Here is a 14441-nt window from a genome sequence, read left to right on the forward strand (position 1 = left end):
ATGGCAAATAAGAACTTTGCTACGTAGTCTTGCTTGGGTTCCAGTAGTCAGGATAAAATGGGATGTGCATACAGAATGCCTAGCACAGTGCTAGGAGGCTCTGGATGTTAGTTGCCAGAGAAAGGATGAAGTTTCTCAGCTTTTATACAATCAGAGCAGTCCCTGTCTGTACCTGTCATGTTAGAGCAGCTCTAACCACTTGTTAGATTTCAGACTCTGCCTTGGTGCCCTTGTGAGATGTCCCTGCCCTCATACTTGTTCAGCCACAGTGGGAGCCAGGATTTCCTGTCCATGCCCTGTCTAGCCTTATGGGAAGTGCTCAGTAAATAGCAGTGGCCAAACCAAACAAAGTTGTGTCTCAACTCCCAGCCTCCTTCACAGATTCCCAGTATCACATTTCATTTTCTTCTTGAGCTTAGATTGCTGTAAATTGCCTGCACCCTTTGAACCAAAAAGGCAGTTACTCCATGGCTCGCTGCAGATGGTGATCGACTGTAGTGGGAACTTGCTACCCCAAAAGAAGATATACTGCTAAAAGGTATCCTGCCATACTGGACAAATCCTGGGCTTTGAAATCAGCTTATGGAGAGACAGTGTAGCATGATTAGGAGCTTGGGCCCTGAAGCTAAACTACATGGATTCAAATGCAAGACTTGCTATGTGACCTCAAGAAAAATATACAACTTCTCTTTATCTCATTTCCCCCAGCTATTTAATAGTATGATTGTTATAATGACATTACCTATTTCTTGACTGCTTTGAGGACTACATGAGTTGATATATGTGAAGTGCGTAGAACAGTACCTGGTGCACAGGAGACACTCAATTGTTAAGTTATTGTTCAAATGCTGGCTTTGCCATTTGCTAGATGTGTGACCTCTCTGAGCCTCAGTTTCCTCAGCTGTAAAATGGGGATCCTATTATAACATATCATACAATTATTAAATGAAATAATGAGATAATAAATGGAAAATTAACTGGTATGAAGTATGAGGGATGTAAGTCTGTACTGATTTTAGTTTTCTTAACAGTGCTAAACAGGAGCCCGTTAGCTCTCTAACATCTACCAGGGGCCAGAAGGAGAAGGAAATCAGCCCTACTTCACACAGCCCTAGTCATAGGGCTGGGGTACCTTAATCCATGCTATGAGATTTTCTCATGTCTGAGGGTGGGGTGTGTTTAGGTGGCAGGGCAAGAATGGGTGTATACTGGCTCTTAGGTGGCCATCCACATGTCTAAAAGCCTAGTGTCTAAGCAGACCTGGTAAGCTAGTCTAACAGGCATTAGGAACTGAATATATCCCTCCCACAGAGTGCAGAAGAAAACCTGCATTGCTGCTGACAACTGATGCAACCTGCAAATTTCACCTCCTTCCTTTATGGAGTTACTGGTCCTGGGCTGACACATCTACAGCCACCATCTCCTTAACCCCATAAACCCACCCTGCTTCAGTCCCTTTTTTCTATGATCCACTTGCAGGTCCTTCTTTGAGCAAACTTTGCCAAGCTAAGCCAATCTCTCCCCTTATTTTAAAAGATAATAACTCACACTTTATAAGATGATTATGGTCTTGTTGTCACTGTTCTAAATGCCTCACACATGTTCCATCATTTAATCCTCACAATCAACTTATGAAGTAAGTACTTTTATTACCTCCATTTTTAAGTGGGAAAGCATAGGAATTTGAACCTAGGCAGTCTGATTCCAGCATCAGTGACCTTAAAAATTATTTTATATTTCCCCTATTTCTTTTTTGAAAGTTTTTTAAAAATATTTTATTTATTTATTTTTAGAGAGGGAAAGGGAGGGAGAAAGAGCAGAAGAGAAACATCAGTCTGTGGTTGCCTCTCACATGCCCCATCCTGGAAACCTGGTCTGCAACCCAGGCATGTGCCCTGACTGGGAACTGAATCAGTGATGCTTTGGCTCACAGCCTGGCAATCAACTCACTGAGCCATACCAGCCAGGGCCTCTCCTCTTTCTTTTTAACATTCATTATGGATATTGTCAAGCATACAGAAGTGTTGAACAAATTTACAATCAGCACACACATATCCACCACCTAGATTCTATGATTAATATTTTCCATATTTTTCTTATCACATATCTCTCTGTTCACTCCTCCATCCACCCACCAATCCACCTTAATTTCTTGATGCATTTCAAATTAAGTTACAAAAAACATTATCCCTATAAAAATTGAAAGCTTAAATGTGATGGACAAATTCCTTGAAAGACAAACTACCAAAGCTCATTCAAGAAGAAATAGATAACCTAAATGACCCTAATTTATTAAAGAAATTATATTTGTAGTTTAAAAAATCTTTCCACAAAGGAAACTCCAAGCCCAGTTGGCTTTGATGATAAATTCTATTTAACATTTAAGGAAGAAATAATACCAATCCTATACAAAACTTCCTGAACATGGAAGAGGAGGGAATACCTTCTAGCTCATTTGGTAAGGCCAGCACCTGGATATAAAAACCAGACAAGGATATTACAAGATAACTACAGACTAAAATCCATGATAAACATAGACACAAAAATCTTTAACAAACTATGAACAAATTAAATCTAGTAACATATAAAAAGGATAAATGCAATTTGACCAAGTGGGTGATACTAGGCTGGTTCTTGTTTCAAAAATCAATCAATGTAATTCATTATATCAGTAGACTAAAAAAGGAAAACTACATGATGATCTCAATAGATACAGAAAAAAATTGAAAAAATCCAACATCCACTCCTGATAAAAGCTAGGAATATAAGGGAAGATCCCCAACTTCATAAAGGGCATCTATGAAAAAACTATGATGAACATATTTAATAGTGAAATATGGGGAACAAAACAACATCCACTCTCACCACTTCTTTTAAACCTTGTATTGGAGGTCCTAGACAGTGCATTAAGGCCCCACTCTTCCCCTAGAAAAGGCATATAAAATGGAAAGAAAATTTTGAAATTATTTCCACTTTCAGGTGACATGATTGTCTATGTAGAAAATCTTTAAAAATCTACCAAAAAGCTACTAGAACTAATAAATGACTTTGAAAAGCTTATAGGATACAACACCAATACAACAAAATGGAATTGTATTTCTACATAATGGTAACAAAGAATTTTAATTGACATTAAAAATACTATTTACAATAGCATGAAAGTCATGAAATTTTAGGGTTAAGTATAACAAAATATGTGCAACATTTGTATGCTGAAAACTATAAAATAAGTTAGAGCATCAATAGACTTCAAAAACTTCAGCATATGTAGCATTAAATAAAGTTCCATATTTGTTTATAATATTTAAGGCAAAATTTACTTCCAGTGAAATGCACAAATATTAATTGTGCCTTTGTTGAATTATGATGAATGTATACACCTGTGTAACTCAAACTCTTATCAAGATACAGAATGTTATCATGACCCAGCTAAGTTCCTTATGACCTTTCCAGCCAACTCTGTGCCACCTTCCATAGGCAACCAGTGTTTTGAATTAGTTTTCCATAGAATAATTGTTTTAGAACAGCCTGAGTGCCCATCAGAATGGGTTATAAAAACTATGGTACACAATGGAATACTATGCAGCAGAAAGAAATCTCCTACCCTTTGTGATGGCATGGTTGGATTAGAAGAACATTATGCAAAATAAAATAAGCCAGTTGGTAAAAGACAAATACCATATGATCTCACTTATAAGAGGAATCTAATGAACAAAATAAACTAACAAGCAAAACAAAACAAGAGACATGGAAACATAGAACAGACTTATAGCTACCAGAGGAGAGGGGAAGGGGGATAATGGTGGAAAGAAGGTGAAGGAATTAGTCAAAGAACAGGTATGAATGACCCACGGACATAGACAATAGTGTGGGGATTAACTTTGGGAGCGAGGGGTGGGATGGGCAGAGGAGGGCAAGGGGGGGAAATTGGCACAACTGAATAGTAAATAAGAATAATAAAAAAGAACTTTATATAAAATGAATAGTAGAGTATGTACTCTTTTGTATAAAGCTTCTTTCACTTCTAAGTTTCCTTTATTCAAAAAACATGAATCGAATAATTTTATATACAGAGTCATTCAGAAGTGTCTGCCTATGCAACAATAGTTCAACACAGAAACTAACTTCTGGTTTGAATGCACCAGCCAAAAGGTGGCACTAAGAAAGATATGGAGAAGGAATATGGCAGTGAGCTGATAAGGACCTATGGGGTCCTCCAAGAAGTACCCTGGGAGATGGTGGTGGCTTATGTTAGGGTGGTAGGTCATAACCAGGTATAGCAACAGCCAGTCTAAACCTGGTTCTCTGACAGAGAGAGAGACTGGAGAAGAGGGGAAAGGATTCATCCTTTAGAAAACCAGACAAGTCAGATCTCTGAAAGCAAAGCTTGGGGGACTATTTGCAAATTTTGGAGCTCCAAATAGTTTTAAAGCAGGAAATGGAAGGAAATATATGCTATTTTGTATCAGGTACTAGGCCTGACACTATATACACAATCTTATTTGATCCTTACAACTGATTTCTGAGACAGCCATTGTTTTCCTCCACTTTAGTGCTAAGGCAATTAGACTTTATTTAGTACTGCCCATTTTATGGAGTAAAAATTGTTTTTGTCCCTTTAAAAATCACATAACTACAAATTTTGGTGGTTGAATGACATAGTCAGTAAAATTTCAGGTATCTCATGTAGCAATATTTTTGCCCATATATCTCCTAGGGCAAGAGATATGAAGGAAAAATAAACAAATGGGACTACATCAAATTAAAGGGTTCTGTACAGCTAAAAAAACCATCATCAAAATAAAAAGGGAACTCACCATATGGGAGAATATATTTGCCAATGATACTTCTGATAAGAGTTTAATTTCTAAAATATATAAAGAATTAATGCTACTCAACACCAAGAAGACTAACAATTCAACTAAAAATAGGCAAAGGAGGGCACACAGAGGGCCCAGAAACATTTGAAAAGATGCTCAATGTCATTACCCATCAGAGAGATGTAAACTAAAACCACAATGAGATATCACCTCACACTGGTCAGAAAGACCATCATTAATAAATCTACAAACAACAAGTACTAGAAAGGATGTGGAGAAAAGGCAATCCTAGTGCACTACTGTTCGGAATGCAGACTGCCATAGTCACTGTAGAAAACAGCATGGAATTTCCTCAAAAAATTAAAAACAGAACTGCCTTTTGAACTGGCAATTCCACTGCTGGGATTATACCCTAAGAACCCTGAAAAAAAAAAACAATTCAAAAGAACCTATGCACCCCTATGTTTATAACAGCACTATTTACAATATCCAAATGCTGGAAACATCCTGAGTGCCCATCGGTAGATGGGTGGATCAAAAAATTGTAGTACATTTACACAATGGAATACTACACAGCAGAAAAAATAAGGAATTCCTGCCTTTTGCAACTATATGGATGGAACTGGACACTATTATGCTAAGTAAAATGAGTTAGTTGATGAAAGACAAATAACGTATGATCTCACTTATAATAGGAATCTAATGAAAAAAAAATAAACTATCAAACCAAATAGAACCAGAGGCATACATCATGGAACAGACTTACAGCTGTAAGAGGGGAGGGGTAAGGTTGGGAATGGTTGAAAGGATATGAAGGGATTAGTCAAAGAACATATATGCATGACCCATAGACATAGACAATGGTGTGAGGATTGGCTGTGGGAGTGGGAGATGGGCTGGGTAGAGGGGTGCAAAGGGGAAAAGTTGGGATAACTGTAATAGCATAAATAATAAGATAGTTAAAATTAACTATCTTATTAAAATTAACAAAAAATCACATTATTGAAAATTTTGGTGGTTGAATAACTTGCTTAAGGTCACTCAGATACCAATTATAGAGTCAGGCTATAAATCCTAGTTCTGTCCATTTTGTGAAGGAAAAGTTATTCTACTCTAACTCTAAAAATGAGGAAACTGCAATTTTGGTGGCTGAGTGTCCTGCGCAAGGTTAATAAGCTACCATATGGCAGACCAGGACTATATATTTTTAAGAAATTATAATTGTTTTCAAATGATTCACCTCACTTTATCCTTAGAAAGAGAATAATGAAGCTCACCCATGCAAGAACCAAGTCCTCACCTGCACTGTCGGCTTCCTGGGTTTCCAAGCATTGCCAAGTGCCAAGCTGCTGTCCTCGAGAGTACTGTGCTGGGGATTATGATAGCAAGCTGAACACCGAATGCATTGGTGGTGGTGGCACCGACAGTTGTAGCAGTTTGGCACCATATTTCTCTTTCGCAAAGCAGGGCAGATTTCCCCAGAACAATAAATGCAAGGGTCATGTACTACAGCTCCCTGAACACTGCAAGAGTAAGAGCAGGTCCTGTGGTAATCAAAATCACCACAGTGCAGTGGCTTACAACATACAGATTGTTCTAGACCCTTGCTTGCAAAACATTCTGAGTAAGTAGGAGTTTCTGACTGAAGGGGTGAAATGGAATGATATGATTGGTCTGTGGCATGATATGGTTGGTCTGTGGAATGATATGATTGGTCAATAGGATGGTGCCTCAATTCCCTGTAGCTGGAGCTCATTGGCTGGAAGTTTTGGTCTATAGGCTTTGGTCTCTGGGTAAAAGTCTTGTTACCATGAGTGCTTAAACCTGGCAAATGAGAGGTTGATAAGGATTTGCTATTCTCTTCAAAAAACTTTCTTCTATCTGCAAAGGGCAAGAGGATGGCTTCCTCCCCAGCTTGGCCAGTAGAAGCCTTCAATTCCTTGTTATCTCCTGGGTTGGAAGAGCTTTCCATGACTAGTGCCACATGCAGCTGCTGCTTATGCTCTGGAGACCATCTGCAATGACCTCCATGGACTCCATGGTGAACTTTTGTTTTTTCTGAGTCTGAAGAGGATGGATCAGATGCTTTCCACCAGGTGTTCAGGTGCACAGAGGACTGGCTAGGCCTCTGGCCAGGGCTTATTTGTCCCTCCAAGCCTGCCCTCAATTCATGGCTCTCAGGGGCTTTGCTGAGGCACTCTGAAGATCTAGCCCTAAGCATCATACTCTTGTTAAAGGTCTTGTCTCTGGGGCTCGGTGGTTTTTTATATGAAGGTAGAAGCGGTGAGTTAGAGGCAGGAAGTAGAAGACTTTCTAGGGGCTCCTCAATCTCTTCCACTGGCTCCTTAGTGTCACACAGCTGTGATAAGGGACTCTTGCTTTTATGGAGCTGAGCTTTCCTCCTCTGAATTTCATTACGCAAGTTGGTAGCAAAACGTTCATTCTTCCGCCGGTTTTGGATTGAGCGGCCCCGGGTCCCTCCATTTCGCCTACCACCCACCTGGACACACTCCTTGGGCTCCTTGTTCCCTACTTCAGTTGCCTCTGTGGTGCCAGCTACTTTAGTGGTTGAAGAACAGTCCCTGGTTTGTTGAACAAGAGAGCCAGAGGGACAGGGCTGCTGACTGGCCAATTCATTACCTGCTCTACTTATTCTGTTTGGGTCCTGGAAACCTCTTTCTGGAGGGTGTCCATCAGTTTCTTCATGGTGGGAGCTGCTTGGGCTCTGGTGCCCCGAACCCAAAGGCCTATTATCCACTTGCCTGGTCTTTCTCTCTTTGCTGGGCTGGTCCTGGTTTCCCCCTGCAGGAGGACATGGACTTTTCTTCCCTGTGTGGCTGCTATGCAAAAGGGACAGAGTCCACTCATGCCCATCCTTCCCAGATGGGAGCTCCATCCCCTTGCTACCTCTGGTATCAAGGTGCACATGCTGCAAGTGGGATGCCAGCAACTGTTCAGGGGCACTATGGCGATGACCTGTGGGTACTATGAGGTGTGAAGGGCTGCCAAAAGAAGAAGTCTTAGCCAGCTCTGCTGAAATCTCATTGAGTGGACTGGAATCTATGCTGGAAACTTTGTCATATGATTTTTGGAATCCAACAGCTTTGGCTGAGGCCTCTATCAGTAGGTGCTCATAGTCCTGCTGGTTGGATTCAGGAGGCTGGTTGAACTCACAGTTCTGATGGCTCTGATTTGTCATTTGGTCTTGCCCACTAAGGCAGCAGAACCTGTTAGGGTTCCTTGGGCACAGCTCAGTGTCTAAGCTTGGTTTCTCTTTCTGTTGCAAAGAGTCCGTAGGCTCAGAAGCCCTCCGCTGCTCTCCATTGTGGAGTTGGCCTCTGGAGGCCTGAAGACTATCTCGCCTCACTGGAGGTTGTGGTGGACCCTTAGCAGCTTTGGCAGGTTCTGAGTGGTGGACCTCTTGTGGAAGGGATGACACATGGGAGCTGTGAGTCAGATGGCCCCCACTGGTGCGCTGGGTACTTCCTGAAGTCTCAGCCACATTAAGCCTGCCATTAGAGGCCTTACTTAATCCTGGACCTTGCATGACACAGTCTGAAGAGGCTGTATCCTCTGGCCTGAGGGAAAGGGCACAGTCAGAGGCATTTGAGCTTGCTGAGAAAGAGCTGTAAGCTGAGTCGCGTTGGTTGGGGTACATGTTCTGGTCAATGGGCAAGAGGTGACTCTCATAGGTGGCTTGGCCTGGTTGTTGTTCTAGGCTCTCCATGCTGCCAATGGAGCTGCTTTTTTCAGTGCTGCAATGCCGGGAGAGTGGACACCACTGCACACACACGTCACTGCAAGACAAAGGGCATACTGATTACTTAGCCAAATTACCAGATCCCTCTCTTACTGTGGCCAGCCCTGCCATGGGAGAAGGCAGGACAACCCAGAGGTACCCATGCCACAAATAAGAGTGAGACAAAGCAGGAAAGGAAGTAAGGAAAACAAGGAAAGGAATGGATACTGGGACACTACAGTGATGTGGTAAAATGGGAAACAAAACAGCATATGGAAGGAGGATGGAGCAACATCCCAAAGGCTAAAAGTGTGAGGAGTTCATTGGGGATTATGTTCTGCTTGACATAAGTGTCTAAAATTGTTTTGAACCTGTCACTGTCCCTAGGGAGTCAGCATGGGGCTCTATGCCAGGAGAGGCAATCATAGACTATTACCATTAGAGAGGGGCCTAGAGGGCTGATTCAATTTCAGCCAGCTTATTTTGTAAATCATTTGCTTTTGAAATTTGAACATGCATCAGAATCACAAGGAGGGCTTGTCAAAACACAGGCTACTGGGCCTCATCACCAAAGTTTTAGGTCTGGGTGAATCCTGAGAATTTTTACTTCTAACAAGTTGCTAGGTGATACTGCTGCTGTTGGTCCAGGGAGTACAATTTTGAGAATCACTGGTATAAAGCAAGTCCCACAAAGGAAGTGATTTTGAGAAGGTGATTTTTCTCAAGATCATCTAGTTCTAGCTTGTGGCCCAGATAAAGCTGGAATTTAGGCATCCCCTGTTTTTTCCCCTTGATAATAATAATACTGACAATTGACTGGGGAACTACAATATTCCAAGCACTGTAGGATGTCTTATTTCAAACTTAGGGCAAGAAATTATTATCTGCGCTTTACAACTGAGAAAACTGAAGCTTCAAGAGTCAAGTAAACTGATCACAAAGCTGCTAAAGAAGGAGATCTGGAATTAGAACCCAATGTCTTAGCTTTTTTGCTATTTGTTAAATGGGAATATAGTAATATCTGCATGAGAGGGTTGCTTCATGAGTGAAATTATACAATAAAAGTTGCCCTGGCTGGTGTGGCTCAGTGAATTGAGCACCAGCCTGTGAATCAAAGGGTCATTGGTTTGATTCCCAGTTGGAACACATGCCTGGGTTGCAGGCCAGGTCCCCAGTAGGGGCCATGCGAGAAGCAACCACACATTGATATTTTTCTCCCTCTCTTTCTCCCTCCTTTCCCCTCTCTCTAAAAATAAATAAATAAAAGTAAAGCTCTTGTCATAGCCTGTTTACCTAGCAAAAGTTCAGTATATGGTAGCTGCTCCTCTCTTGATTGCTATTTCCATTGCTATTTGTATCAGCATCCTCTCTACTACTAGTATTGATAATACAGTGGCACTTTCCCATGATTCTGCCCTCATCCCCCATGTTATGTAAAGCCAAACTGGGTAGACCAAGGAAGGGACTAAGATCAGACATGATCTTGAATTTTAAGTATGATTTCTCACACACAAAGCCAAACTGAGCCAAGTCATGTCGGTAACTCCTGATGACTAGAATCTCAGAGGTTGCACGCTATACTCAGAAAAGCCACAGTTCAGAAAGCCACAGCTGAGCAGTGGCAGGAGCCCATGAAACTCTCACGCCAGTCTCCCCTAATTCTTATTCCCTGTGCTGCCCCTTAGCCACTCTGCTCACTTGACCTCTGGGCTGGAATCCTTCAATTCTTTTTTGACAAGGGGATGTGCTGCCCATCCTACCACCCTTCCTGCTGAAAGCATCCACGCCCTCCCTTCAACAGGAGCCAGGCTCAAAATGTGTTTCTGTGTATTCCTCCAGAACAAAATGATCTCTGCCTCTGCCCTGAGCCATTGTTTCCAATGCCAAGAATAGTCACCACGTAGGGGCAAACTCAACCTTTAGCTTCCCTAAGCCTCCTCAACAGAAATCCCTTCTTGGAGGGATGATATTGTTATGGAAGGGAAAAGACAGCTGTCACCAACAGCTTTGCTGGTTCTGAGCTTGCTGAAATAGTTGTCTGCCTCTTCTTCTGGGCAGTTGTTTCAACAACAGACTATAGCACACTCTGCATTGAAAGATCCTCACTGCTGGTAGATCCTGTTATTCAGGGAGGTCTCATTCTGAGGGCTTTGGTTCTGTGACAGAGCTGATGAACACTGGATGAGATTGTTAGTGAGTCACTGTAGACAGGGAAGGAGCCCCAGGGCTTTCTTTCATTAAGATATCAAGGAGATGAAGAGGAATCATGGAAGGAGTCTGCAAAAGAGCAGCCAGTGAAATGGTATGAAAAGCAGAGAAATGTGGTGCCTTTTAAGCCAAATGAATGAAATACTTCAAGGAACATTTTCCAGAAGAAATAGGACTGATGCAAAGTCACAGAGTTAGCAGCAGACTAGGACTAGAAGACAGACTGAACTCCCACTCCATTTTCCACTACAGCACTCTGGGCTCTGTAACATCTAATTGGTTCGAGAACAAAAGAAAAGGAGTGGCCACATTGTCTACCCTCCAGACCATCTTGACAGGAGAATTGAAAACTCACCTTGTGTTGCAGCCGGAATGCCAGGACAAGCTGAAGGCTTCAGAAGGGACATGCATGGTGGTAGCTGCTTCAGGGCATCCCTCTAGCAGCTTGGCCACATGCCATGAGTGCGGCCTACTGACAGAGGCGTTTCTCCTACAGCAAGAAAAGGACAGGAAGTCAGCTTAGGGAACCAGAGCTGAAATCACTTCCCAGGCAGCTTTTTCCCCCACCCCCTCTTTCCCTAAAATGACGTAGAATATCTTGCAAGGAGCTGGTGTGGGAATCTTAGTGGCCCTCCTCAGCTCCCAGTACTCAAATCTCCTTTATCCCAAGGGTGATTCCTGGAGAAAGAAAATGTTCACTTCACACAGGTATTGTGCTCATAGGTGTATCCCAAGCACATATAGGAATGCCAGACACACAGTAGATGCTCAATAAATATTTGTAGAATAAATGAGTGTTACTGACCAATGAACAGTGACCCTACCCTAAGTTATTTTGGAGGAAAAAATCAATCTGGCCAATTTTACCATTTTTCTCTAAGAAAGGAATAGGGCAGTGATTGTGAAGTTTGAAAAACTCAACACTGGGCTTCAAATCCTCTAATCTTGGCTTATTCATTTGGTAAGCATTGGTGTATGATTGTTGTATGCCATCTTTGTATAGCTCTGGTGGTACAGAGATGAATTGAACATAGTCTTTGCCCTTGAGAGTTATAGATCAGTGAGGACAGAGTTATTCAAATAAAGAGTGGTAAAGACCTTGAGAGAGTGAAAGGTAAGAGGTGAGACACCTGAGTATGTAGGAAAAGAAGTGGCAAAGTGCCCCAACTCCTGCCAGGCAAAATAGAACAATGTGGTGAATAGTGTGTACTAGCTGACAGAGGAGACTGCTGCTCAGCATGATAGGGGTGAATAAAGGGGAACAGGTCTAAGGCCAAGGCCCTGGATACAACCACAGGGTCTGTCTGGTGCTGAAAGCTGAAGCAACAACTCTTGAACTGACTGGCTTATACAGGACCAATCCCTGTTTTCTGGTGTATTTCACATGAATATATGCCACCCTTGGATGTGGTTAAGAATAGTATGGAGAAGAGAACACATGGGGCATGGGTATTGCCAGAAGGTAAAGAAAAGAGTGATGAGAGAGGGACAAAGGGAGGAAGAGGAGAATAAAGAGAGTAGGGGGGAAGGAGAGAGGAAGAGGGTGAGAAGGAGAGAAGGAAGAAAGAAAGGAAGGAGGAAGGGAGGGAGGGAGACAGAGAGAGAGGGAGGGAAGAAAGAAAGAGAAAGGAAGAATGAAAGAAAGAGAGAGAGAAAGGAAGAAAGAAAAAGAAAAAGAGAAAAGAAGAAAGGAAAGAAAGAAAAAAAGTGGCTATCATAAACAAAGAAACAAACAATAAGTGCTGGAGAGGTTGTGGAAAAAAGGTGACCTAGTTCACTGTTGGTGGGATTGCAGACTGGTACAACCACTATGGAAAACAGTATGGAATTTTCTCAGAAAACTAAAAATGAACGTGCCTTTTGACCCAGCAATTCCACTATTAGGAGTATATCCTAAGAACCCTGAAACACCAATCCAATAAAACCTATGCACCCCGATGTTCATAGCAGCACAATTTACAATAGCCAAGAGTTGGAAGCAACCTAGATGTCCATCAGTAAATGACTGGATCAAAAAGCTATGGTACATTTACACAATGGAATTCTATGCTGCAGAAAGGAAGAAGGAACTCCTACCCTTTGCAACATCATGGATGGAACTGGAAAGCATTATGCTGAGCGAAATAAGCCAGGTGGTGAAAGACAAATACCATATGATATCACCATTAACAGGAATCTAAACAACAAAACAAACAAGCAAGCAAAATATGACCAATGACACTCAAATAGAGAACAGGCTGACAGGGTTCAGAGGGGAGAGTGGAGAGAATCACAGGGGAAAGGGGGAAGGATTCCTATGAACAAGTATAAAGGACACATGGACAATAACTAAGGTGGGGGGCGGAAAAGGGAGGGAGGTGGGGAGCACTGTGGGGGGCAGGGCTGGGAATATAAAACAGAAAACTGTACTTGAACAAGAATTAAATAAAAAGAAAAAGAAAAAGAAAGAAAGAAAGAAAAAGAAAGAAAGAAAGAGAAAGAAAGAAAGAGAGAGAGAGAGAAAGAAAGGTATTAGAAGGGCAGGTCAATGATAGAGATAAGAAGGAAAGATGATGCAGAGAAAAACAAATGAGAGAAAGGGAGAAAACTGAAAATGATTATAGATAAATACATAGTAGAGAGAACTGAATGATAGAGAGAGATGAATGACAGAGTAAGAGAAACAGATGATAAATAAGTAGATGACAGAAAGGTAAATGAATGATAGTTTATTTATTAATTTATATAGTCATTTACTGTGGCAGACTCCATGCTGGATACTGAGGGTGCAGAATTGATTAAGATAAGAGCCCTTGTTTTCAAGAAGCTTGTTATATAGTGGGGTAATTCAGCAGAAACAGAAAATCCCTGTAGTGCAAGGCTCTAGAGGGCTAAGGCCTAAAAAAGTAGTCCTGATGAGAATGGCCTTGCTGGGGAAAAGATGGGTTGACTGGTAATAGGCCAGACACAGACAAGGAGATATAAGAGAAAGGGTAGGGGGGGGGCTGCTTGCTAAAGGTCTGGAACCAGAGTAGATAGGTCAGTAGCAGGGACTCAGATTTATTGGGGAGAAAAGCCAGGTGAGGCCCCCACTTCTAACCACATTGTTCTATTATGGATTTCAGAGTGCACAGCAGGGAGGCTGAAGACTCAAGAAGACCTTGGGGGGAGGGTGCCTGCTCCAGAGTCTCATATACAAAACCCTGATACTAGAAGTCTCTCCAGCTGCTATACTCAGTAGATATCTATTAACAACTACTTTTAAGGCATCTCACCAGAAATATGATGTGCTACTATGGACTTTGCACCAACTTATGTATGATACTTCTGGGCACTAAGCATACAGTGGAGAACAGGGGACTTCTCTTATTTTGAGCACTTCCTCCACATCCAGGATTCCTCAAGTTCTTCCAAGTCCAGGGTTTAAAATGTAAGCAGTCAGCTTTAATATCACCTTCTCCCCAACAGTCAAATTACTCACTGAGTTCTTCGGAATCATCTTTTATGAAATCTCTCTGGCTTTGCCTGTCTTTCTCTCTCCATTCTCACTGAGACTGTTCCACATAATCACAATTTTCCTCCACACAATGCAGAACCCACCACCAACACCTCCTGTTCTAGTCCAGGCCCTTAACACTTTATAACCAAACTACTATGTTAATCTGACAGCCAGTCTCCCCTTGTTCTACCTCCAG

At 41.9% G+C, this 14441-nt stretch overlaps 1 protein-coding gene across 1 annotated transcript in view; it reads right to left on the reverse strand.

The window, feature by feature from the left end:
• SHROOM4 (shroom family member 4) overlaps nt 1-14441 on the reverse strand; it is a 253536-nt gene that overhangs the window by 46674 nt on the left and 192421 nt on the right. The window contains exons 3-4 of the mRNA XM_037037763.1: nt 11123-11257; nt 6121-8617 (exon numbers count right to left, since the gene is read on the reverse strand). Of these exons, the coding sequence (XP_036893658.1) occupies nt 6121-8617; nt 11123-11257 (2632 nt within the window). The remainder of the gene's footprint in view (nt 1-6120; nt 8618-11122; nt 11258-14441) is intronic.

Source organism: Sturnira hondurensis, unplaced genomic scaffold, assembly GCF_014824575.4.
Source record: "Sturnira hondurensis isolate 20B ecotype Veracruz unplaced genomic scaffold, ASM1482457v3 Scaffold0023420, whole genome shotgun sequence".
In the NCBI taxonomy this organism is placed as follows: domain Eukaryota; kingdom Metazoa; phylum Chordata; class Mammalia; order Chiroptera; family Phyllostomidae; genus Sturnira; species Sturnira hondurensis.